At 42.5% G+C, this 27,081-nt stretch overlaps 1 protein-coding gene across 15 annotated transcripts in view; it reads right to left on the bottom strand.

Moving 5' to 3' along the window:
* PTPRS (protein tyrosine phosphatase receptor type S) overlaps window positions 1–27,081 on the bottom strand; it is a 784,683-nt gene that overhangs the window by 359,004 nt on the left and 398,598 nt on the right. For 11 of the 15 annotated variants that reach the window (XM_056571644.1, XM_056571636.1, XM_056571669.1 and 8 more), the window contains one exon: window positions 12,940–13,057. The exons of the other annotated variants lie outside the window; for them this stretch is intronic. In XM_056571644.1, the coding sequence (XP_056427619.1) occupies window positions 12,940–13,057 (118 nt within the window). The remainder of the gene's footprint in view (window positions 1–12,939; window positions 13,058–27,081) is intronic. 15 annotated transcript variants of the gene reach the window in all.

The following is a 27,081-nucleotide window of genomic DNA, read 5'->3' as shown; positions in this document are numbered from 1 at the left end:
ATCCAGTAGAACCGGAGCACCGAGGTTCAATTGGCCTGCACCCTATTTCACTACAATGGATGTGCTGCTTTTTATGGACTTATATATATATATATATATATATATATATATAATGGCTGAGGTAGGTGGATCCACTGACCTGGACAGGCGGCAATGAAACAAGGTCAGGTCATGTAGCAGGAGGTCAGAAGGCAGGTGGAAGAGGAGCAAGGTCAGTAAACATAGCAAGGGATCAGATACACGGCAAGGCAAGACACAATACAAACGCTTTCTCTTGGCAACTAGGGCACAAAGATCCGGCAGGGTACAGGAGGAAGTGCCGGAACTAAATAGGGTAGGTTTGGGACATGCACCAATTATATGCACCCTTTAAATTTAGAAAGGTCGGCGCTTGCGTCCCCGCCTCCTAGAGACGAGAAGGGGAAGAGGAACAGAGCAGTGCTCGTAAGTGAGCGAGCCCCGCAACGTAAGGAGAAGGTCCAGCGGGACCAGAAGAAGACAGGGCGGGAGGCAAGCGGCAGTCCGGGGTTAGAATGCGGGTACGTCCTGCAATGCGAACCGCGGCACTGCCAGGAGCCCTAATCTATATATATATATATATATAAACTCAGTGGCCCTCATTTACTATGAGTGGAGTGTAGGTTTATTTGTGGGTTTTAATTCCCTACAATTTATTTCTCACAGTAATTACTAAGCTTTCCCTACATTTGCCACTTTCCCTACACTTTGCTTTTTTACACATGCTCTGATCTGTCTGGTTTTCCTCCGCTCAAATCCACTACATTTTATGTGGAAACCTTAGTAAATATGTTGGGTTTTTGTAAAAATGTCGGGAACACGCCCCTTTTCAGAGACCACACCCTCTTTTCCAGGTGGCCACACCTGGGTTTTCTTAGCAAAATGGAGAGTTAGTTGGGGTTCAATTCTGGCGCAAATTCTGGCGCAGACAGAATTTCTTGGGCAATGCAACAGAATCTGGCACACAACCCGACAAAACATGTCGGGTTTGCAATAGTAAATGAGGGCCAGTGTGTGTGTGTGTGTGTGTGTGTGTGTGTGTGTGTGTGTGTGTGTGTGTGTGTGTATGTGTGTGTGTGTGTATGTGTGTGTATGTTCCAGCATCACGTCCAAAAGATATTAACATGAAACATTGCACACATGTTACTTATATGTCAACAACAAACATAGGATAGGTAATTTAACCCTTACTCACCCCCATTTGCCAGGGTCGGGGTTTTTGTTTAAAGTCCCATACAAGTCTATGGGAAATATATGTTACTGCATAACTTCCAAACAACTGGAGATATTTCGATAATACTTGGTCACATGTTACTTATATGTCCACTTAAAATATAGGATAGTTCATTTAACCCTTAACTACTCCCATTTGTGAGGGTTAGGGTTTTTGTTTAACCCCTTAAGGACGCAGGACGTAAATGTACGTCCTGGTGCGGTGGTACTTAACGTACCAGGACGTACATTTACGTCCTAAGCATAACCGCGGGCATCGGAGCGATGCCCGTGTCATGCGCGGCTGATCCCGGCTGCTGATCGCAGCCAGGGACCCGCCGGCAATGGCCGACGCCCGCGATCTCGCGGGCGTCCGCCATTAACCCCTCAGGTGCCGGGATCAATACAGATCCCGGCATCTGTGGCAGTGCGCGATTTGAATGCATGATCGGATCGCCCGCAGCGCTGCTGCGGGGATCCGATCATTCATAACGCCGCATGGAGGTCCCCTCTCCTTCCTCCGTGCGGCTCCCGGTGTCTCCTGCTCTGGTCTGTGATCGAGCAGATCAGAGCAGAAGATGACCGATAATACTGATCTGTTCTATGTCCTATACATAGAACAGATCAGTATTAGCAATCATGGTATTGCTATGAATAGTCCCCTATGGGGACTATTCAAGTGTAAAAAAAAATGTAAAAAAATGTAAAAGTAAAAAAAAAGTGAAAAATCCCCTCCCCCAATAAAAAAGTAAAACGTCCGTTTTTTCGTATTTTACCCCCAAAAAGCGTAAATTTTTTTTTTATAGACATATTTGGTATCGCCGCGTGCGTAAATGTCCGAACTATTAAAATAAAATGTTAATGATCCCGTACGGTTAACGGCGTGAACGAAAAAAAAAGTCCAAAATTCCTACTTTTTTAATACATTTTATTAAAAAAAAAATTATAAAAAATGTATTAAAAGTTTTTTATATGCAAATGTGGTATCAAAAAAAAGTACAGATCATGGCGCAAAAAATGAGCCCCCATACCGCCGCTTATACGGAAAAATAAAAAAGTTATAGGTCATCAAAATAAAGGGATTATAAACATACTAATTTGGTTAAAAAGTTTGTGATTTTTTTTAAGCGCAACAATAATATAAAAGTATGTAATAATGGGTATCATTTTAATCGTATTGACCCTTAGAATAAAGAACACATGTCATTTTTACCGTAAATTGTACGGCGTGAAAACGAAACCTTCCAAAATTAGCAAAATTGCGTTTTTCGTTTTAATTTCCCCACAAAAATAGTGTTTTTTGGTTGCGCCATACATTTTATGGCATAATGAGTTATGTCATTACAAAGGACAACTGGTCGCGCAAAAAACAAGCCCTCATACTAGTCTGTGGATGAAAATATAAAAGAGTTATGATTTTTAGAAGGCGATGAGGAAAAAAGGAAAACGTAAAAATTTAATTGTCTGAGTCCTTAAGGCCAAAATGGGCTGAGTCCTTAAGGGGTTAAAGTCCCATGCAAATCAATGGGAAATGTATGTTCCCACATAACTTCCATATGGCTTGAGATATTTCAATAATACCTGGTACACATATTATGGGTCAGGATAGGAGGTCGGGATATGAGGACGGGATATGAGGTTGAGATACGAGGTCGAGATAGAAGGATGGGAAATGAGGTTGAGATAGGAGGTCGGAATATGAGGACGGGATAGGAGGTCAGGCTAGAAGGTGGGGATAGGAGGATGGGATATGAGGTCGGGATATGAGGACGGGATATAAGGTCGAGATAGGAGGACGGGATAGGAAGTCAGGATATGGGGACTGGATAGGAGGTCGGAATAGTAGGTCGGATAGGAGGTCGGGATAGGAGGTCGGAATATGAGGACGGGATATGAGGACAGGAAATGAAGTCCAGATAGGAGGATGGGATAGGAGGACAGGATAGGAGATCAAGATAGGAGGGCGGGATATGAGTACGGGATAAGAGGACGGGATAGTAGGTCCAGATATGAGGACGGGATAGGAGGTCAGGATATGAGGTCGAGATATGATGACGGGATATGAGATAGGGATATGAGGACGGGATATGAGGTTGACATAGGAGGACGGGATATGGGGTTTGGATATGACAACAATATATGAGGATGGGATATGAAGTCAAAAGCTTCCTCCTTTGTTGATTTTCCTCCACAACAAGGATTAGGAAGGAAAAACCGGGCAACGCCGGGTACTCAGCTAGTAATATAATTCAAGTAGGAGAGACAGTGAACTGGCACTACTATGTATAAGTACAGTCCAGAATAAGTCCCAAGGAGCACTGTGGCACGGTACAGCAAACAGCAACTACGATGGCACAGAGTAGGTGGTGCATTCAAAGCCTCTGAAAGATCAGCAAGTCCAACAATGATTCACAAGAAGAAAAGAAAGAGGCTGCACTCACCATAGAAACTTGAACTGTGCTTTATTAGCGACATATGTTTCGCGCTAATCTAGCGCATCTTGCGAGAGCCAGAGGATGCGCTAGAATAGCGCGAAACATATGTCGCTCTCCTTGAACGCCTCCGCCGAATGTACCCCATGACCTGCCGCAAATAAAGCACAGTTCAAGGTTCTATGATGAGTTCAGCCTCTTTCTTTTCTACGTTTGAATCATATATATATAATTCATTTTATTATTTTTTATATTTTTTTCACATATATTTATTAAATTTTTTTACACATTTTAACACTTTACTTTTTTCACTATAATATATATAATTCATAATTACATAGTTAGTACGGTTCAACCAGGGAATTGAAGGGTAGGGGTTTGGCGCGATATTGGGGAAGGGATTTTATATTTATTCATAAGCATTAATGTTATTTTGTTCCAGGAATGTATCTAACCCTGTTTTAAAGCTGTTAAATTTTCCTGCTGTGACCAGTTCCTGAGGTAGACTGTTCCATAAGTTCACAGTTCTTATAGTAAAGAATTCAATGGAGTGTTTTACACTGACAGACATAGGATAGCAGATCAGCATATGTTGCCATGGCAACAGGCTAGGTAAAGGCTGATCTGCATATGTTGCCATGACAATAGTGGCCATTGCCGGGTCTCTGGTAGCCATGGCAACCATCGGCGGTCTGCTTTCACTTTGCAGAGTGCCCATCGGTCACAAAGGGAGTTCCCTCCCTCTGTATCCCTAATAGATGCTGCGGTCACAGTGACCAAAGCATCTACAGGGTTAACTCAGGATCGGAGCGCAGCTCGGATCCTAAGTGCTTCGGGCAACCTCCTCCGACGAGTGAAGCAACGGAGGAGAGGGGGAAGGAGGAGACCCCCGCAAAATTCCTGCTATTTGTCCATCTGTACTGACGGACCAATAGCAGCAATCGCAGGCCGGGCCGACTTCAGGGAGGCTCGGCTGTTACAGTAGAGGGTTTGTGTATGCCAATGTTAACCCAAAATGGAGCAGTAATACAGTCATATGCATGAGCCCCTGGGCTTTACACAGTGCAGTGTTTGAAGATTTATTTGTAAATTATTACTGAGACTGTACCTGAAGCACTAAGCTTTCCTTTAGATTTTCCTCTGTGCAAGATCCACATTTTATTTATTTACATGACTGTATTTCAGTCCCATGTTTCCTATCATGATTTTAACAGATAGCATGTGAAAATTAGGACAAACGAAGATTTTTTTTCGTTCTTCCGCCTACTGGATTTCTGTCTTGTTGTGGCAAAAAAAAAAAAGAAAGAAACATATTAAAAGACATTGTATATGCAAATGAGTCTCATTTTGTTACCTGGGAAAAATACTGCATTCTTCCTTACACACCAGTTTACAGAAACAGCCAAAGAAGCTTCTCAGCATAAACATAGCTATAGACAAAAAAAAAGTCCAGCTCACCCTCTAACCCTGAAGCAATCCAAGCGCCCGGAAACCACTAAGTAGTGGAGGCAGGATACAAGCAAAGGAAAAATCCAGCGCTGGACAGGTGGAGCAAAATCACAAAGCTTATTTTCTTCTTTAAAAATGCAATAGCAAGCATGTACAGTGAAGCAGAGCTCAAGCTTGATGCGTTTCGTGGTGTCCCACTTTGTCAAAACCATACTGCCAGTGTTACACACAACTTAAAATAGAGTACATCTTACCAACTGATAGGAATCAGCTGAGAGCACACAATTAGAACAATGGATAACACTGGTGCATCACTACTCATGAAACAAGGGGTTAACATTAACCCCTAAGATATTTTGTATTTTCCATAGAGACAGATTCTAAAATGAATAATAATCAAAAAGGTACACATAGTTTGCATAAAATTCAGGATATATAATGTCTCATGATCTGTATATAATAATACCACAAAAATGTGTTGGCTGACACAAAGAAAAACAAAAAAGAGCAAAAAACACAAGTGCAACAGTGTGAACAGCATCCAAAAAATAGAACCTTTGCATATTCAAAAATGTATAAGCTGCGTGGGTCCAAAATTTCTGAGATTAGTATGTGAGGATTAGATCATGGTGTAAATTAAGACCGTCTGATTGTCTGCTTCCCAAAAAAAAAATCCCAAAACTCTCTCCATTCAGAAGTTTTCTGTGAAAATCACCACCTCTTTTCGGCAAAAGGACTTTTTCAATTCCCTGTATTTTTAAACTGGTGGTGTCACCTCTATCGTATTCTCTGAAGTGTCGTTTGAGAGCTGATACCCCCACAGCATTGTTGGAGATATCAGAAATGTGTCTTCTCACATGGGACTTTAGAGAGTTAACTGTACATCCTACGTATTGCTTTTTGCAGGTGGTACAGGCTCCTAAGTATACAACTCCCCTTGTGCCACAATTGATAAAATTATTGTGGGCATATTTTTTAACTGTACTATATGAAGTAAATCGGAAGTTTTAATCCTATATGTGCAGGTAATACAACGTGTTTTTGCACATTAATAGTTACACTTGCAGGTTAGCCAATGAGAAGCTGTAGGCTGCAATGAATTAAATTCACTGGGGGAAAGAAGATTACCTAAAGTCGGAGCATTTTTGGATACACAATTCACACCTTCATTCACTATTTGTTTTAAAATAATATCTTGTTCTAGGATGGGAATATAATTTGCGTGAACTGTCTACTGTACAATGTAATAAAAAAGTTTTTGTTGTTATTCTGTTTGGACTTGTCTTATGTTCTGTTGTAAGAAATTAAATCCTGTCGGTTCAAAGACCGGGCTTTAGTCTTAGCCCTTTCTATGTTTTGCTTGTAATAGCCCCGTTCGAGAAGACAGTCTGAGAGTTTTTTTGCTTCATTATTAAATGTATTTATATCAGAACAGTTCCTTCTCAGTCTATGAAAATCTCCATAGGGGATATAATTGGTTGCATGTTTCGGATGACATGATTTTTTCAACAATATAGTGTTACCAGCTATTGGTTTTCTGTACGGTTTGACCACTACAGATCCGTCTTGGCTGGTGAGGATCACGTCCAGGATTTTCGTTTGTCCATAGCATGACTTGAAACTCAAATTCATAGCATTGTGATTTAAATACTTGATGAATGCATCATGTTCATCCTTTTCTCCTTTCCAGATTATTACTAGATCATCAATATAACACCCTACCCAGTGCAAATGTTCAATAAATGGATTGGATAAAGAAAAAAATATTTGCAAACAAGGGGAAGTTGTTCACCCCCATAGAGTCACCCCTCATTTGCAAATAGAATTGTCCATTGTCACGATTCGGCTGGCAAGAGGTGGATCCTCTGTGCCAGAGAGGGATTGGCGTGGACCGTGCTAGTGGACCGGTTCTAAGTTACTACTGGTTTTCACCAGAGCCTGCCGCAAAGCGGGATGGTCTTGCAGCGGCGGTAGTAACCAGGTCGTATCCACTAGCAACGGCTCAACCTCTCTGACTGCTGAAGATAGGCGCGGTACAAGGGAGTAGGCAAGAGCAAGGTCGGACGTAGCAGAAGGTCGGGGCAGGCAGCAAGGATCGTAGTCAGGGGCAACGGCAGGAGGTCTGGAACACAGGCTAGGAACACACAAGGAAACGCTTTCACTGGCACGATGGCAACAAGATCCGGCGAGGGAGTGCAGGGGAAGTGAGGTATACATAGGGAGTGCACAGGTGAACACACTAATTAGAACCACTGCGCCAATCAGTGGCGCAGTGGCCCTTTAAATCGCAGAGACCCGGCCCGCGCGCGCCCTAGGGAGCGGGGCCGCGCGCGCCGGGACAGGACCGACGGAGAGCGAGGATGTTGCGAGCGCTCCGGGGAGGAGCGGGGACCCGGAGCGCTCGGCGTAACATCCATAAAACACAAAAAAAATAGTTGGTGAGTAAAAACTCCCCCGCCATAAACAAAAATTCCTTTAGTGAAGGTGAATATGTGCTAAGATGATCCAAAAAATACCTTAACGTGGACAGGCCCTCTCCCATTGGAATGGAAGAATAAAGGGAAGTGACATCACACGTAACCCACTTGAGGTCATCTGTCCATGATATGGTGTCGAGGATGCCCAAAAGGTGTTTAAGTGTCTAATAAAAGACGGAGTAATTCTAGTGAAAGGTTGCAAATAGCCATCCACCCAATCTTTCACCATACGAGCCTATCCCCGCTACTATAGGGTGGGGGGGAAACCCCCTTGTGCACCTTAGGCAACTTATGGCAGATAGGGGTGACTGGGTGGTTTACATACACCTTTTGGGCATCCTTGACACCATATCATGGACAGACGACCTCAAGTGGGGTACGTGTGATGTCCCTGCACTTTATTCTTCCATTCCGATGGGAGAGGGCCTGTCCACATTAAAGGAGATATCCAGTGCTGAAAAACGTATCCTCTATCCTAAGGATAGGGGATAAGTTTCAGATAGCGGGGTGTCTGACCGCTGGGGCAACCCGTGATCTCCTGTACGGGGCCACAGCAGCCCTGGGAAGGGGGCGTTTTGACCACCGCACGAAGCGGCAGCTGACATGCCCCCTCAATATAACTCTATGGCTCGGAGTCGGAGCGCTGTCTTCGGCAATCTCCGGCTCTGCCATAGCCATGTATCATGGGGGCGTCTCAGCCGCGGCTTCATGCGGTCGGACCCGCCACGATCTGAAACTTATCCCCTATCCTTTGGATAGGGGATAAGTTTTTCAGCACTGGACTACCCCTTTAAGGTATTTTTTGGGTCATCACAGCACATATTCAACTTCACCAAAGGAATTTTTGTTTATGGCGGTGGACTTTTTACTCACCAACAATTTTTTTGAGTTTGACGGACAATTCTATTTTCAAACGAGGTGGGCCTCTATGGGAGCAAAATACTCCCCCTCGTTTGCAAATATTTTTATGTCTGTCTTTGAGAAAACATTATTTTTTTCTTTATCCAATACATTTATTGAACATTTACACTGGGTAGGGTGTTATTTTGATGTTCTGGTAATAATCTGAAAAGGAGAAAAGGATGAATATATAGTAATAGTATTTAGTAATAGTAATATATAGTAATAGTATTTAAATTACAATGCTATGAATTTGAGTTTCACATCATGTTATGGACCCAACGAAATTCCTTTTCTTGATGTGATCCTCACCAGCCCAGGGGACTACTTACAGTCCATATCCTCACCATCCCCGCAGGAACGTCCCCCAGGGATGGTGAGGATAAAGATTTTACCTTATATAACACTTTGCCAAGCGTTATATAGGGTAAAATCTGATGATTGGTTACCTTTAACCCCTTAAGGACTCAGGGCGTACCTGTAGGTCCTGAGTCCGCTCCCGTTCTATAACACGAGGCAGCGGCGAGGCCCCGCGTCATAGCAACGGCCAGGACCCGTGGCTAATAGTGAGCGGCACTGATCGCGGTGCAGCACGCTATTAACCCTTTAGAAGCAACTTAAATGAAAGTAAAAAGTTGCCGTTTAGCTCAGGGGGCTGTTCGGGATCGCCGTGGTGAAATCGCGGCATCCCGAACAGCTGTAGGACAGCAGGAGGGACCCTTACCTGCCTCCTGATGTCCGAGCGCCGAATGACTGCTCAGTGCCTCCCCCTATGGGAGCTATAACACTGCAAAAAAAAGTGGAAAAAAAGTGAATAAAGATCATTTAACCCCTTCCCTAATAAAAGTTTGAATCACCCTCTGAATTATAAAACTATATCGTTAATTAAACCGTATGGTCAATGGCTTGCACGCAAAATAATTCCAAGGTCCAAAATAGCGTATTTTTGGTCACTTTTTATATCATGAAAAAATGTATAAAAAGTGATCAAAACAAAAATGGTACCGCTAAAAACTTCAGATCGCGGCGCCAAAAAATTAGCCTTCATACCACCCCGTACACAGAAAAATAAAAAAGTTATAGGGGTCAGAAGATGACAATTTTAAACGTATACATTTTCCTGCATGTAGTTATATTTTTTTCCAGAAGTACGACAAAATCAAACCTATATAAGGCTGGGTTCACACTACGTTTTCTCCCATACGGGAGCGCATACGGCAGGGGGGAGCTAAAAGCTCGCGCTCCCGTATGTGACCGTATGCGCTCCCGTGTGTCATTCATTTCAATGAGCCGACCGGAGTGAAACGTTCGGTCCGGTCGGCTCATTTTTGCGCCGTGTGCACTTTTACAACCAGACCTAAAACATTGGTTGACCACAGTTTTAGGTCCGGTTGTAAAAGCGCATAAGGCGCAAAAATTAGCCGACCGGACCGAACGTTTCACTCCGGTCGGCTCATTGAAATGAATGACATACGGGAGCGCATACGGTCACATACGGGAGTGCAAGCTTTTAGCTCCCCCCTGCCGTATGCGCTCCCGTATGGGAGAAAACGTAGTGTGAACCCAGCCTAAGTAGGGTATCATTTTAACCATATGGACCTACAGAATAAAGATAAGGTGTCATTTTTTTTTTTGGGGATTCAAAAGTTTTTATTGAACAAATAGGGGATAACAAACAACATCCACCGCAAGTAGGGTGGCAATAAATCTCCAACTACAACACTCGCAGAGCAGACAATTACTGGTGAGACCGTATAGCAATGGTAATGAGAGAAATCAGACAGGATTCAATCTCATAAATCCAACAAATGACTATGAGAAAAACACATAAAGAACAAAAACAAAAAACCCTTGGGCAAATCTGAAACAGGAGGTACACACAAAAAGGCAAGGGCAAGACGAGGAGGGGAGGAAAAAGAGGGGGATGCAAGAGGGGAGGCAGGGAAGGGAGAAGCGGGGTAGAGAGTAGGGGGGGGAGGAAAAAAAAAGGGGGAACAAGAGGGAGGAGGGAGAAGAGGGGAGAAGAAAGAGCAGTAAAGAGGACGGAGAGTGGAGAAGAGGAGAGGCCCAGCAGAGCCAACAGGCGAGGAGAGTAGGATAAAAAACAGAAGGTGCAATTAGAAAGAGAGTCGAGCATCAGAGAGTAGAAAGGTAGGTCGGTTCGTCAAGGGCACCCAGCACTCCAGCTTTACTCACGGATAGGGATGAGGGGGATAGCCTGAAACTCAGGGGAGGACAGAAAGGCCGCCCAAGGCGACCATCTCAGCACAAAACGGTCGGGTGAATGCATCAGATCCGCCCTACACTCCTCCAACCCGTAGATAGTCTGAACCTCCTGAACCCAGTCGGCCAGCGACGGGGGCTGTACCGATTTCCAACTGCGGGGAACCACCCTCCTAGCAGCAGAGAGTAAGATCCCAACCAGGCCCTTCTTCAGGGATTTCACCTGGCCCGGCAGCATGGACAGCAGGGCAGCCTGAGGGGACCGCGGAACATCAAAGCCCACAATCCTGGAGACTGCGGCTAGGACTCCCGACCAAAAGGGCGTAATAAGAGGGCAATCATAACAGATATGTACCATGGAAGGTGTCATTTTTATTGGGGTTAGAAGATGACAATTTTAAACATATAGGGTGAGATTTATCAAAACCTGTGCAAAGGAGAAGTTGCCCATAGCTACCAATCAGATTAATCTTCCAATCTTCTTTCATTTTACAGAGGCCTTGTTAAAAATGAAAAAAGCGATCTGATTGGTTGCTATAGTCAACTGGGAAACTTTTCCTCTCTACAGGTTTTGATAAATCTTCCCCATACATTTTCATGCATGTAGTTATGATTTTTTCCAGAAGTACGACAAAATCAAACCTATAAAAGTATGGTATAATTTTAATCGTATGGAATCGTACAGAATAAAGATAAGGTGTCATTTTTACCGAAAAATGTACTGTGTAGAAACGGAAGCCCCCAAAAATTACAAACTGGCGTTTTTTTCTTCAATTTTGTTGCACAATAATTTTTTTTCCGTTTCGCCGTAGATTTTTTGGTAAAATGGCAAAATGTCATTACAAAGTAGAATTGGTGGCACAAAAAATAAGCCATCATATGGATTTTTAGGCGCAAAATTGAAAGGGTTATGATTTTTTTATGGTAAGGAGGAAAAAACGAAAGTGCAAAAACAGAAAAACACTCAGTCCATAAGGGTTTAACATTATATTTTAAATGTTTTGATATTTTTAATATGTTTATTTTACTCACTATGCGTGTAGTTTAGAGGCGGGGCCATGTGCCAGCGTGACTGTGATGCTGCCCCCCCCCCCCCCGCAATCTAGAATGCAGCACCCACCTGTAAGCACTGCATGACTCGCACTGCCCCCTCCCATAGACTTGTATTGAGGGGGCGGGGCAGAGTCGTGACGTCACGACACTCCATCCTCGTGGTCGGGAGGCATAACACTGAGAACCTTCAGTGCTTCCTGCAGTGCATACAGGTGGGTGCTGAATGCTAGATTGCGGGGGTCCCCAGTGGCGGGACCCACGCGATCAGACATCTTATCCCCTATCCTTTGGAGTACCCCTTTAAAAGGAAATCTGTCATCAGCGTCACCTGCACTAACCTGTCGGTACCAACAGGTAGTGCAGGTGATGCTGGTGACAACGGTATTTACCTTATCCCGTTCCGTAGCAGGATTCTCCTGTAATTTCTTCCGTTAGTTTCGCTACAGGCACCTGGCTTGGGGCACGGGTGGAGTTTACTGACGTCACCACTGCTGTTCTCTCACAGCGAGACCCAGCAGAGAACAGCATTGGCTTAGGGCATGGGCGGAGTTTAGTGATGTCACAGCTGCTGCTCCCTGCTGGGTCCTGGGTCGGGTGCCTGCAGCGAAGATAATGGAAGAGATTACAGGAGATCCCTCCCACGGAAAGGGACAAGGTAAGTACCGTTGTCACCAGTGTCACCTGCACTACCTGTCTGTACCAACAGGTTAGAGCAGGTGACACTGGTGACAGATTTCCTTTAATCAGTCTGTAATCAGCTGTGTCACTCACTGTGCGACTGCCCGGCCCCAGACTGCGGCTGCACAGTGAGTGACAACTAAACTAGCAATTACTTTTCATAAGTAGGCCATGGCCTGGTTGGGGTAAACAGAACTTTTCCTTAAATAAGTAAAATCATCCTTTAAAAATAGCATGTTATGTCTACTTGGGTTATCAAAAGACACAAAAGAAGTTTGATTATATGAAATAATCAAAAGTGACAAGTATGCAAAATAGAAAATTGGGCAAATACTGTTTAATAGCACTGTGTTAGTGTCAGAAAATGCAACCTAAACACATAATAAATTAGGCCATACAAATATACTTCCCAGATGTCAGGTGTATGGGGCAGTGGGATAAATTACAAGGTAGCTATGTACCATACACTATTTTGTTTATACTCAGTGATGGCTTACCTGCACTCTGAGTTGTTACAACCTTTGGCTTACAACGTGCTCCATCTCCTTTCATTGTGTAAGCAGCAACAGTGATAGAGTAAGTGTTTTCAGGCTGAAGTCCATCTATGATCATTTCCTGAAAATACAAAGGAGATAAAACGTTTGTCTAAAAATAAAGAACTTTATATATCCAATGCATCACAATAATGACTGGCTAGCAGTTTCTGTTTAGGATTGAGCTTTTAACACAACATTCAACATAACATGTAAAGCTTTACTATTCACTAAAACCAAAACTTGTTTTCTCCAGATATTTATCTGTTATTTTAAGTTCATAGATGTTAAATGACCATATGGGAATTATTTTACATTTTATTGCTTACAACAATTTCTACTACAGTAAAAGGACACAACAATTTCCTTAGACATCGTTTTACAGTGAGTATGCCCCTTACATTTTTTTTTAAATATTTTTGCTATATCTTTTCATGTAACTACACTGACATGACACTTTGCTACAATGTTGTGTTTAACCTCTTGAGGACCAAGGGCATACCTGTACGCCCTCATCCCTTTCCTGGGGTTTAAAGTGGGCTCTCAAGCTGAGCACGCTTCAAACCCCGCAGGTCACGACTGTTATTAGCAGCCTGGACCAAGGCTTAATGACGGGCACCTCCGATCGGGCGGAGACTGCGGGAGGGCCCTTATATGTCTCCTTGCCGTCCGATCGGTCCTCTGCTGCTCCCAGCCAACCATGGCAGGCTGGAGCAGCAGAGCACTGATAAAATTGATCAATGTGCACTGAAAAGTGCACTGCGTAGAATCAGAAGCCCCCAAAAGTTACAAAATTGTGTTTTTTTTATTTCACCACACAAATAAGTTTTTTTTCTTTTTGTTTCGCCGCAGATTATGTTATAAAATAAGTGATGTCATTACGCAGTACAAAATGTAAAATGTATACGTTTAAAATGGTCATCTTCTGACCCCTATAACTTTTTTATTTTTCTACGTACGGGGTGGTATGAGGGCTAATTTTTTGCGCCGTGATCTGAAGTTTTTAGCGGTACCATTTTTGTATTGATCGGTCTTCTTGATCACTTTTTATTCATTTTTTTATGATATAAAAAGTGCCCAAAAATACACTATTTTGGACTTTGGAATTTTTTGCGCACACGCCATTGACCGAGCGGCTTAATTAACGATATATTTTTATCATTCGGACATTTCTGCACACGGCAATACCACATATGTTTATTTTTATTTACACAGTTTTTTTTTTTATTGGGAAAGGGGAGTGATTCAAACTTTTATTAGGGAAGGGGTTAAATGATCTTTATTCACTTTTTTTTTTTGCAATGTTATAGCTCCCATAGGGGGCTATAACACTGCACACACTGATCTTTTACATTGATCAATGGCTTCTCATAGGAAACCATTGATCAATGACGGACAGCATGGAGGAAGGTATGGACCATCCTGCTGTCTTTACTGCTGTTTGGGATACCGTGATTTCACCGCGGACATCCCGAACAGCACCCTGAGCTAACCAGAAGAGCATTACTTTCAACTTTGAACGCCGCGTCTAAAGGGTTAATAGTGCGCGGCACCGCGATCAATGCTGCGCGCTATTAGCCACGGGTCCCTGCCGTTGTTAGAGGCCGGGCCCGACCAGCTATGACGCGGGGCCACGTTGTATATGTATGCCCTACGTCCCCAAGGAGTTAACCCCGTCCCTAATAAAAATCTGAATCACCCCCCATTTCCCATTTAAAAAAGTGTGTAAATAAAAATAAAACCAAACATATGTGGTATCGCCATGTGCGTAAATGTCTGAAGCATAAAAATGTATAATTAATTAAGCCGCAAGGTCAATGGCGTATGTGCAAAAAAATTCAAAAGTCCAAAATAGTGTATTTTTTTTGTCACTTTTTATACCACAAAAAAAAAATGAATAAAAAGCGATTAATCTGTTAAGGACGGCGGGCGTATCTATACGCCCCCATTTTAAAGTCCTTAAGGACTAAGGGCGTATGGAAACGCCTGTGGGAATTCCGGTCCCCGCCGCTAGCCGGTTGGGGACCAGATCGGGATGCCTGCTGAAATCATTCAGCAGGCACCCAGGCACATCGCCCATGTCAGCAATCGGAGAAAATCGCATGTCAATTCAGACATGCGATTTTCTCCAATTCCGGGCTGATCGGGTCTCTGGTGACCCGATCACCCGGAAAATAGGGATGATCGGAGTTGTCAGTGACAGCCCCGATCAGCCTAAGGGATAGGAGTGAGGTCGCAGTGCTGCAATCTTCTCCTATCCCCTCCCATTAGTCAGAACTGAGTTCTGACCAATGGCAGCGCAGGACAGGGGGTTGCCATGGAAACCCCCCGTTCTGCCCGCCCCTGGATGTCGGGCAGAACGGGGGGAAGAAGATGGAGGCCTTTACCAAAAGACCAGATGCGTGGGGCCCGGCGATCATCGCAGACATCCAGCAGAGATCACGGCTCAGGTAGGGAATCGACGGAGGGGGGGGGAGAAATGAAAGTGAACGTAATGTGATCTTTACTGTGGCAACCACTAGGAAGACTGTTACAGTGGTGCCCAAACGGTAGCCCTCCAGATGTTGCCAAACCACAACTCTCAGCATGCCTAGACCACCCAGGCATGCTGGGAGTTGTAGTTCTGTAACATCTGTCCCTTCAGATTTTGCAATTTTCATGACATTTTTGAAAATTGCTGCTCTACTTTGAAGCCTTCTAATTTTTTCAAAAAGTAAAAATATGTCCATTTTATGATGCCAACATAAAGTGGACATATTGTATTTGTGAATAAAAATAAAATTTATTTGGAATATCCATTTTCCTTACAAGCAGAGAGCTTCAAAAATGCAAATCTTTCAAAATTTTCATGAAATTTGGGGATTTTTCACCAAGAAAGGATGCAAGTAACGCTGAAAATTTACCACCAAAATAAAGTAGAATATGTCATGAAAAAAACAGAATCTCAGAATCAGAATATTCGGTAAAAGCGTTTTAGAGTTATTAATGCTTAAAGTGACGGTGGTCAGAATTGCGAAAAAGGGCTCAGTCCTTAAGGTGAAAAAGGGTTCGGTCCTTAAGGGGTTAAACTTCAGATCATGGCACAAAAAATGAGCACTCATAACGCCCCATTCGTGGAAAAAAAAGAAAAGTTATAGGGGTCAGAAAATGACAATTTTAAACGTATAGGGGGAGATTTATCAAAACCTGTGCAAAGGAAAAGTTGCCCATAGCTACCAATGAGATTACTTCTTTCATTTTACAGAGGCCTTGTTAAAAATGAAAAAAGCGATCTGATTGGTTGCTATAGTCAACTGAAAAACTTTTCCTCTTTACAGGTTTTGAGAAATCTTTCCCATACATTTTCGTGCATGTAGTTATGATTTTTTCCAGAAGTACGACAAAATCAAATCTTTGAAAGTATGGTATAATTTTAATCATATGGAATCGTACAAAATAAAGATAAGGTGTAATTTTTACCGAAAAATTTACTGTGTAGAAACCGAAGTCCCCAAAAATTACAAAATGGCATTTTTTCTTAAATTTTGTCGCACAATTATTTTTTTTCCTGATGTCATTACAAAGTAAAATTAGTGGTTGAAAAAAAAAAAAAGCAAAAGTGAAAAAACAACAGTGCAAAAACTGAAAATCGCTTGGTCCTTAAGGGGTTAAAGAAGTCCAGTGGTAAAAAATTGATCCCTTATCCTCAGATTAGGAAATAAATATCTGATGGCAGGGGGTCCGACCACTGGCTCTGCACTGCTAGAACGCGTTTCATAGTTAGTATGGTTGAAAAAACACATACGTCCATCAAGTCCAACCAAGGCATTGAAGGAAAGGGCGTGGTAGGATGAAGGGGAAGGGATGGGATTTTATATTTCTAAAAAAGCATTAATGTGTTATTTTGCTCCATGTCAAGCATGTCAGCTGGTCGAAACACGCCCACTACATCCATCTCTATGGAAGAGGCGGACACACAGGAACGCTGTGTTTCCGCCACTTCTTTAGAGATGAATGGAGGGGGTGTGTTTGGATTAGCTGACCTGCTGTGTGCAAAATGTCACACACAGCAGCTTAGCTGGGGCAGAACTGCAAATAGGGGATACATTTCTTACCACTAGATTTCTTCTTTAAATTTGGTGTTACCGCTTTCACACGCCTTTACACTGGACATTGAAAGTTCAACACAGGACCTCATGGTAAAAAAATCTCTGAGGAACTGTAAAAAGAATTGTTGATCTACATAAAGATGGCCTAGGCTATAAAAAGATTGCCAAGACCCTGAAACTGAGCTGAAGTGGGAATGACCATACAGTGGTTTTATAGGAAAGGTTCAACTTAGAGCAGGCCTCACCATGGTCGATCAAACAAGTATCCAGAGTTTGTCTATTGGAAATAGATGTATGAGTTCAGCCAGCAATGTTGCAGAGGTTAAAGGTGTGTGTGTGTGTAGAGGGGGTGTCAGCCTGAGCCAGTGCTCAGACTGTACACAGCATACTACATAAAATATGTCTGCAGGGCTGTTGTCCCAGAAGAAAGAATAAAAGAGAAGTGCTCCATAGTGTGACAACTTCCAAACCGGTGAGCAAATCTGTGTTGAAGCACCTTACCAGAGATGGTTGTGTAACCTCATACACAACAATGGCACTAGTAGAGGTATATTGGGTCCTATCTGCAGTCTTCCTGCATTTGTTATAAAGTTTGTTCATGTGTCAGAAGAAAGCCTCTTCTAAAGATGACAAACAAGAAAGACCACAGTTTGCTGAAGACAAGCAGGATTCCTTAACCCATGTCCTATGGTCCCAAGAGACAAAGATAAACTTATTTGGTTCACATGGTGTCAAACGTGCGTGGCGGTAACCAGGTGAGGAGTACAAAGACAAGTGCGTCTTGCCTACAGTCAATCATGGTGGTGGGAGTGTCATGGTTTGGGCTTGGATGAGTGCTGCTGACAATGGAAAGCTACAGTTCATTAAAGGCACCTTAAATGTCAACATGTACTGTGACCTAGTGAAGCAAAGCATTATCCCCGCCGCTTGGGAGACTGGGCCGCAGGGTGGAATTCCAACATGATAACACACCTTCAAGATGATCAATGTCTTGCTAAAGAAACTGGGGGTAAATGTGATGGATTGGCCAAGCATGTCTCCAGACCTAAACCCTATTCAGAATCTGTGAGGCATCCTCAAATGGAAGATGGAGGAGTGCAAGGTCTCTAACATTCACAAACTAAGTGATCACGTCATGGAGGAGTAGAAAAGGACTGCAACCTGTGAACATCTGGTAAACTCCATGCCCAAAAGGCTTAAAGGGGTACTCTGGCGCTTAGACATCTTATCCCCTATCCAAAGGATGGGGATAAGATAACTGATCGCGGGGGTCCTGCCGCTGGGGACCCCCATGATCTTGCACACCGCATCCCGTTTAAGATCAGTCCCTGGAGCGTGTTCGCTGCGGGTCTGATTACTGTCGATCACGGGGCCGGAGCGTTGTGACGTCAAGGCTCCGCCCCGTAAGATGTCATGCTCCGCCACCTCAATGCAAGCCTATGGGAGGGGGCGTGAACGCTCCGGCCCCCTGATCGACAGTAATCAGACCCAGAGCGAACACGCTTCAGGGACTGATCTTAAACGGGGTGCGGCGTGCAAGATCATGGGGGTCCCCAGCGGCAGGACCCCCGTGATCAGGTATCTTATCCCCTATCCTTTGGATAGGGGATAACATGTTTAAGCGCCGGAGTACCCCTTTAAGGCAGCACTGGAAATGAATGGTGGTCACACAAAATATTGACACTTTGGGCCCAATTAGGACATTTCCACTTAGAGCTGTACTCATTTTCCCTGTCAAGATTTATATAATAATGGCTGTGTGTTGAGCTATTTTGAGGGGCAGCAACATTAAACACTGTTAGGCTAGGTTTTCGCATTGCGTTTTTTTAGGCTTAAAAATGCCAGAAAAAATATTATACAACATTTTAATTATTTTTTTTTCATAAAGTGTGTGTGTGTTTCACTTTTTTCCCTCTATTTTCCTTACATTTTTTTTTAGGTAGTACTACTACTCCCAGCATGGAACAGACTGTTTCATGATGGGAGTAGTAGTGATAGGGATGACCCTTATTTTTCTAATGACTGATCAATATACTAATTTTAATATGCCATTGCTGCTGGAAAAATATCTGTTCCCTTACCCTTTAACCCAGATATATCAAAATGCTATTGCTGAATATTACAGAAAAGCTTGCTTACCTTAAAGGGGTATTCCAGGCAAAACCTTTTTTATATATATATATATATATATATATATATATATATATATATATATATCAACTGGCTTCGGAAAGATAAACAGATTTGTAAATTACTTCTATTAAAAAATCTTAATCCTTCCAATAATTATTAGCTTCTAAAGTTTTCTGTCTAACTGCTCAATTATGATGTCACGTCCCGGGAGCTGTGCATGATGGGAGAATGTCCCCATAGGAACTGCACAGCTCCCGGGACGTGAGTCATCAGAGAGCAGTTAGACAGAAAACAACACCTCAACTTCAGATGCTAATAACTATTGGAAGGATTAAGATTTTTTAATAGAAGTAATTTACAAATCTGTTTAACTTTCCGGAGCTAGTTGATATATAAAAAAAAGTTTTGGCCTGGAATACCCCTTTAATTCAAAACATTTCATCTTATCGCTTTGCTCTTTCACTAAGATGAGCCTTGAGATGAATAAATCTCAAGCTAGAAGTTTTGCCAGATAAAGACTTATGCTACACCACAAATGACTTATCAGCATATAGGATGACACATAATTTTATCCTTCAACCCTATACTCAAAATATTATCTGTTTGTGACACTGGACCGAGACCTTGTCATGGAACCATTCAGGAGTATAAAGACAAAACATCTGATGAGCAGAGAACTTTTTCCAAGAAATTAATGGACATTAGATATGCTAACGCAATATTTGAACAACCAATCAAACTGTAACATATTAATTGTGATGTCATAATTCATCCTCCTACTTTGCAATGTTAAAAACAGCTGCTTCTTCCTGAAATAAAGAGTACTCTTTTGGGAGCAGCAGAGCTTCCAGCCAAAAAATTTTATTAAAATTATTTTGTTGTATAATATTTTTTCTGAAATTTTTAAGCCTAAAAAAACGCAATGCGAAAACCTCAGTGGAATCCTAGCCTAACAGTGTTTAATGTTGCTGACCCTCAAAATAACTCAACACACAGCCATTATTATATAAACCTTGACAGGGAATATGAGTACAACTCTAAGTGGAAATGTCCTAATTGGGCCCAAAGTGTCAATATTTTGTGTGACCACCAATCATTTCCAGTGCTGCCTTAAAGGGGTACTCCAGCGCTTAGACATCTTATCCCCTATCCAAAGGATAGGGGATAAGATGCCTGATCGCGGGGGTCCCGCCGCTGGGGACCCCTGTGATCTTGCACGCCGCACCCCGCTTAAAATCAGTCCCCGGAGCGTGTTCGCTCCGGGTCTGATTACTGTTGATCACTGGACCGGAGCATTGTGACGTCAAGGCTCCGCCCCGTGTGACGCTCCGCCCCCCTCAATGCAAACCTATGGGAGGGGGTGTAACAGCTGATATAGAGGATGGCATTAACAGCTCTGTTTCTATCTTTGCAGATGACACCAAGCTTTGTAGCACGGTACAGTCTATAGAGGATGTGTATAGGTTACACGCCTTCTTTACCATGAGAACTGTGAACTTATGGAACAGTCTATCTCAGGAACTGGTAACAGCAGGAAAAATTAACAGCTTTAAAACAGGATTAGATACATTCTTGGAACAAAGTAACATTAATGCTTATGAAGAAATGTGGAGTCCCATCCCTTCCCCGGTGACGCGCCGCGCCCCTACCTTTCAGTTCCCTGGTTGAACTTGATGGACGTGTGTCTTTTTTCGACCGTACTAACTATGTAAGATGACTTGGATAGACTAAGTGTCTGGGCATCCACTTCGCAAATGAGGATCAATGTGGATAAATGTAAAGTTATGCATCTGGGTACTAATAACATGCATGCGTCGTATGTCTTAGGGGGGATTAAATTGGCAGAGTCACTGGTAGAGAAGGATCTGGGTGTACTTGAAGATCACAGATTACAGAATAGCATGCAATGTCAGGCTGCTGCTTCCAAGGCCGGCAGGATATTATCATGTATAAAAAGAGGCATGGACTCGAGGGATAGGGACATAATGCTCCCCCTTTATAAAGCATTGGTACGGCCTCACCTGGAATATGCTGTTCAGTTTTGGGCACCAGTCCATAAAAGGGACACTGTGGAGCTGGAAAGGGTGCAGAGACGCGCGACTAAACTAATATGGGGCAAGGAATATCTTAGTTATGAGGAGCGATTAAAGGAGTTACAATTGTTTAGTCTTGAGAAGAGACGTTTAAGGGGGGATATGATAAATGTATATAAGTATATTAATGGCCCATACAAAAAATATGGAGAAAAACTGTTCCAGGTTAAACCCCCCCAAAGGACGAGGGGGCACTCCCTCCATCTGGAGAAGAAAAGGTTTAGTCTCAAAGGGCGACACGCCTTCTTTACCATAAGAACTGTGAACTTATGGAACAGTCTACCTCACGAAACTGGTCAAAGCAGGAAAATTTAACAGCTTTAAAACAGGGTTAGATACATTCCTGGAACAAAATAACATTAATGCTTATGAAGAAATAAAAAATCCCATCCCTTCCCCAATATCACAGCACACTCCTAACCTTCAATTCCCTGGTTGAACTTGATGGACGTATGTCTTTTTTCAAGCGTACTAACTATGTAACTATGTAACTTTTTGGGATCGCTAAAGTCCAAAAAAGAATAAAAACCGCCGGCAAAAACACTAAAGTTAAAACCCACATGGCGTTTTTCTTGGGGTTTTTTCACTACCATAGACTTCTATGGGAGGAAAACGCCAAGATTTTCCCGATAAAAACACCAAACTAGGATTTTGAGGACATTTTTGAAAACCAGCCTCTGAGCCCAAAATAGCTGAAAAACGCCCAAAGGATTAAAAAAATGCAAAAATGAAAAATGCCAAGTATGTGGCATTTTGCAGTTCACTATTGGCTTGCAGCTAACATCTGGCCGCTGCGTTTTTTCACAAAAAAACACTGCGGCAAAATGGGCATTTTTATCTACGTTTTTGCCTGAAAAACCTCAGTGGAATTCTAGCCTCACACAAGCTGTGCAACTCACTAGATACGGTAACTTCCTATATTTCTTGCTCACCAGGAGAGGATGAAACATTTTTTTTCTAGTGTCTGCACTATTTTCAATCAGTTTCTTGAAGTATTGTCTCAATATGTTAATGCATACATTATAGAATCTGATTGTTCTTTGTCTGATATCACCATTGCAAGTATATGTCTAGTGTCATGTAAAATGCTGCTAAAAATATGATGGGTTACATGGTTACATTATTCTTCTAAGTCTAAAGGAAGGGTAATCATTGTTTAGCCATGGTTCCCAACAGATTTTCTCTAAGGGTTTTTAACTTTACAGAGTAATGTGGGATGACTCAATGCGTATCTGTCAGCTAACACAAAAAACTAAACTTTTATAACTGTTATATGTTATAGAGTACCTAATCCTAATCATGTACACATATTTGTATCTCTATCACCCATATTTTACAAAAATATGCATATTACAGCTGCTCAATGTCTTTTCCATCTTCAAAAGGAGGGGGCATGTCCCTCTCTTGCCGGCACTGTGATGACTTCTCTCCCTCCCTCACTCTGTTGACTCACTGCTATAAGGAGCCTGGCAGCCCTGCTCTGTAACCCTATCCTCTCTGGTTTTATGCTGTACACACACACATGCAATGATTATTGGAGATTGCCTGTACTCTAGCACCAAAGACAATATGGTGAGAGTATAACTTACATATTCCTAAATTAGTGCAAATGTTTCAAGCAAAAAGTACAGTGTTTTTTTTTTTATGCATACTTTTGATATATTTTCTTTTCATCATTCATGTGTATCATTCTTTGCCAGTCCTGTAATGCTGAGACTTGTAGTTTTGGAATAATTAGACGTACAGTGTTTGGATAACTTTTTTTGCAGCAGTGTTGCCTTCAGCTGTGTGCCTTCAGCTTTTGCAAAACTACAACCCCAGCATACTCAGATATCCTTTGACTATCCAGGCATGCTTGGAGTTGTAATTATGCCACAGCTGGAGGCACATGATTGGTAAAACTGTGTGTTACAGCATTGTTGTTGTAAGCTGTGTCCCTCCTGCAGCCTTGTCAATCAGCCATCTCATGTCCATGACCCTTGGACTAGCTCATGCTGCTGTGGGACTCATCAGTGTCCCAGGAGGTATGTGGACCCCTAGTGGTGGGATTTTCAGAGGCAGTTTTTTTTTTTATAAAATGTGAAAATTGTTTAAATAAGTATATTAGAAAAACTATTGCTTTGCCAAGATGTACAATATATTAAAAGTTGTCATATCTGAAAGTGCCCATTTATAGTTTAATGCATTAAAGGGGTAAAAAAAAAATATTTTCTGGTGCCAGAAAGTTAAACAGATTTGTAAATTACTTCTATAAAAAAAAAAGTTAATCCTTCCAGTACTTATTAGCTGCTGAATACTTCAGAGGAAATTCTTTTCTTTTTGGAACACAGTGCTCTCTGTCCATTTTAGGAACTGTCCAGAGCAGCATATGTTTTCTATGGGGATTTTCTCCTACTCTGGACAGTTCTTAAAATGGACAGAGGTGTCAGCAGAGAGCACTGTGGTCATGATGTCAGCAGAGAGCACTGTGTTCCAAAAAGAAAAGAGTTTCCTCTGTAGTATTCAGCAGCTAATAAGTACTGGAAGGATTAAGAGTTTTTAATAGAGGTAATTTACAAACCTGTTTAACTTTCTGGCACCAGTTGATTAAAAAAAAATAATAATAATTTACATGAAGTACCCCTTTAAATCTTCTTTATAGCTTTTGTTACGATATCTAATTTAAAGCTATACATACAACTGTTACCTGTATAAAAGGATTTTGTTTCATGAAAGAAAATATTAAAAGCTATTACAGGTTTACTGTTATTGCTCAGGGAAAACATGGAAGTTTAGGGCAAGTTACCCATTTGATGACACAGTCTGTTTTGGCTTTAAAGGGGTACTCCACTGGCCAGCATTCAGAACATTTAGTTCCGAACGCTGTGTGCGCACTACAAGGGTCGGCCATGCCCCCTCAATGCAAGTTTATGGGAGGAGGTGTGACATCCTTGCACGAGGGAGTGTGGCCAACCCCTGAAGCGCACTCCCTCGTGCAAGGTCCCGCCGGTGGGACCCCCACTATCTCCGTGCAGCACCCGGCATTCTGTGCAGGGTGCGTCTTCAGTCTCGGAAACACAGTTTTTCCGAGATATAGATGTGACATCACACCCCCTCCAGACATGAATGGAGGTGGCGTGGATAGACGTCACAAGTGGACATAATAGCCATAACTTTTATTTTTTCATCTACACACCCATATAATAGCCGCATGTCGGCTATTAGTGATTCCTGTAGCTGAGGGCCGTCTGGTATGGTGCGGCCTCAAGTGATGAGCCCACACCATACACACTTAACGTGTAAACATGTCATTGGTCGTTAACAGGTTAAGAACATAGGATGTAAATGTATTGCCTGGCATCTTATGTATTACCTTAATGCACCAGGACGTACATTTAGGTCCTATAAATGAAGCGAGCAAAGGAATTGCGCTCGTTTCATGCACAACAGGTCCCGGCTGTTATCAGGAGCCACCCCCAATACCACCAACCCCCCCCCCCCCCCGGTAATGGCGGAAATCAGTGACTGCGCTGATGTCTGCCATTAACTCCTTGGATGCCGTGATCAATACTAATCACAGCATCTGCGGCAAATGTAATGGCTGATCGGATCGCCTGTGGCAGGACTGCGGCCATCTGGTCTGCCAAGATGGTAGACGAAGGTCCCTTCACCTGCCTCCGCCAATCTCCCAGGGTCTTCTTCTCTGGACTGCCAGAGAATACGATCGCCTATAATAATGATCAGTGCTATGCATTTTCATAGCACTGAACAGTATTAGCAATCTGATAACTGCTATAAATAGTCCCCTAAGGAGTATAAAAATAAAGTGTTAAAAATGAGTGAAAAAAAATTTGAAAAGTCCCTCCCCAAATAATATACGCAATATACGTTACCAGTAAAAAGTACAGATCAAAAGTACAGATCGCAAAAAATGTGCCCTCATACAGACCCGTAAATTATACGTGGTCAAAATAGGGTAATTTTAAACAAACTTAGTTTGTAAAATACAAAATTATTTTAAAAGCAGTACAGTTATAAAAAAAAAAAAAAGCATCTAAATATGGGTATCATTTTAATCCTATTGACCCACAAAATAAAGAAAATAAAACATTTTACTGTAACGTCTACAGCATGAAAATGAAACACTCAAAAATTGCGGGTTTCTTTTCAATTTCCCCACAAAAATAATATTTTTTTGGTTTTGCCATACATTTTATGGTAAAATGAGTGATTTAATTACACAGTACAACTGGTCGTGGAAAAAAACAAGCCCTCATATAGGTCTGTGGATGGAAATAGAGAAAATTATAAAAATGCAAAAGCTAAATTGTCCTTTTGGTCAAAATGGGTTGTGTCCTTAAGGGGTTAAAACATTAATAAGCCCCTCTACCAATAAAAATTCCCCTTTTCCCATTTAATTAAAAAAAAAAAGTGTAAAAAAATTAAATAAACCTATTTGGTATCACCGCGTGAGTAAATATTCAACCTATTAAAATATAATATCAAGGATCCCCTAGAGCAGTGATGGCGAACCTATGGCACGCATGCCACAGGTGGCACGCTGAGCCCCCTCTGTGGGCACGCAGCCACAGGCCCCCGTCACATTCAAGACATCCCTGTGTCCCGAAAGGTCACTGACGTTCCGTGCGTGCGCTCGTAAAGCGGAGCAACGGGGAGGACAGAGGATGACGCGCGCATGGTAAGTGACCTGCGGGACGTCATCTTCGGTGTTCCGACACAGACATACAGCCTCCAGCCATACACTGTATATGGCTGGAGGCTGTATGTCTGTGGGGGAACACTGCTTGCCTAATGTGGGGGAACACTGCCTGCCTAATGTGGGGGGAACTTTACTGCCAACCTTGTGGGGGGAATTATACTGCCAACCTTGTGGGGGGAACTATACTGCCAACCTTGTGGGGAAAACTATACTGCCAACCTTGTGGGGGGAACTATACTGCCAACTGTAAGGATCCGGACTGGTAGCAGGAAGCAGGTACAGGAGGTGGATCCTCTGTGCCAGAGAGGCGATGGCGTGGGCCATACCGGAGGATCGGTTCTAAGGCGTTACTGGTTTTCACCAGAGCCTGCCGCAAAGCGGGATGGACTTGCTGCGGTGGTAACTCCCAGGTCGTATCCTCCGGTGATTTTCCGATCAGCTAGGACACAGGTCTCCGTACCTGTCTCCGCGGCGTCCGATCGTCGATTGATAGCTCCAAGCCTGAGCTACAGGCTTGAGCAATCAAGCCCCTATCTCACTGATCCGTGCAAAGCTATGGCTTTGCAGGGATCAGCATAAGAGATCAGTGTGTGCAGTGTTATAGGTACCTATGGGAGCTATAACACTGCAAAAAAAATGTGAAAAAAAAAAGTTAACAAAGGTCATTTAACCCCTTCCCTAATAAAAGTTTGAATCACCCCCCTTTCGCCATAAAAAAAAATAAACATATGTGGTATCGCCGCGTGCAGAAATGTCCGAACTATAAAAATATATCGTTAATTAAATCTCACGGTCAATGGCGTGCGCGCAAAATATTCCAAAGTCCAAAATAGTGTATTTTTGGTCCATCTTTATATCATGAAAAAATGAATAAAAAGTGATCAAAAAGTCCAATCAATACAAAAATGGTACCGATAAAAACTTCAGAACATGGCGCAAAAAAATGAGCCCTCATACCGGCCCATACGCAGAAAAATAAAAAAGTTATAGAAAAAAAGTTATAAAAAAATGAACTGCATAGAAACGGAAGCCCCCAAAAGTTACAAAATGAAATTTTTTCTTCAATTTTGTCGCACAATTAATTTCTTTTCCG

The sequence above is a fragment of the Hyla sarda genome, chromosome 1 (genome assembly GCF_029499605.1).
Source record: "Hyla sarda isolate aHylSar1 chromosome 1, aHylSar1.hap1, whole genome shotgun sequence".
NCBI classification, from domain to species: Eukaryota; Metazoa; Chordata; class Amphibia; order Anura; family Hylidae; genus Hyla; species Hyla sarda.
The sequence above is the reverse complement of the archived record's forward strand: the minus strand, read 5'-3'. Positions and strand labels throughout refer to the sequence as shown.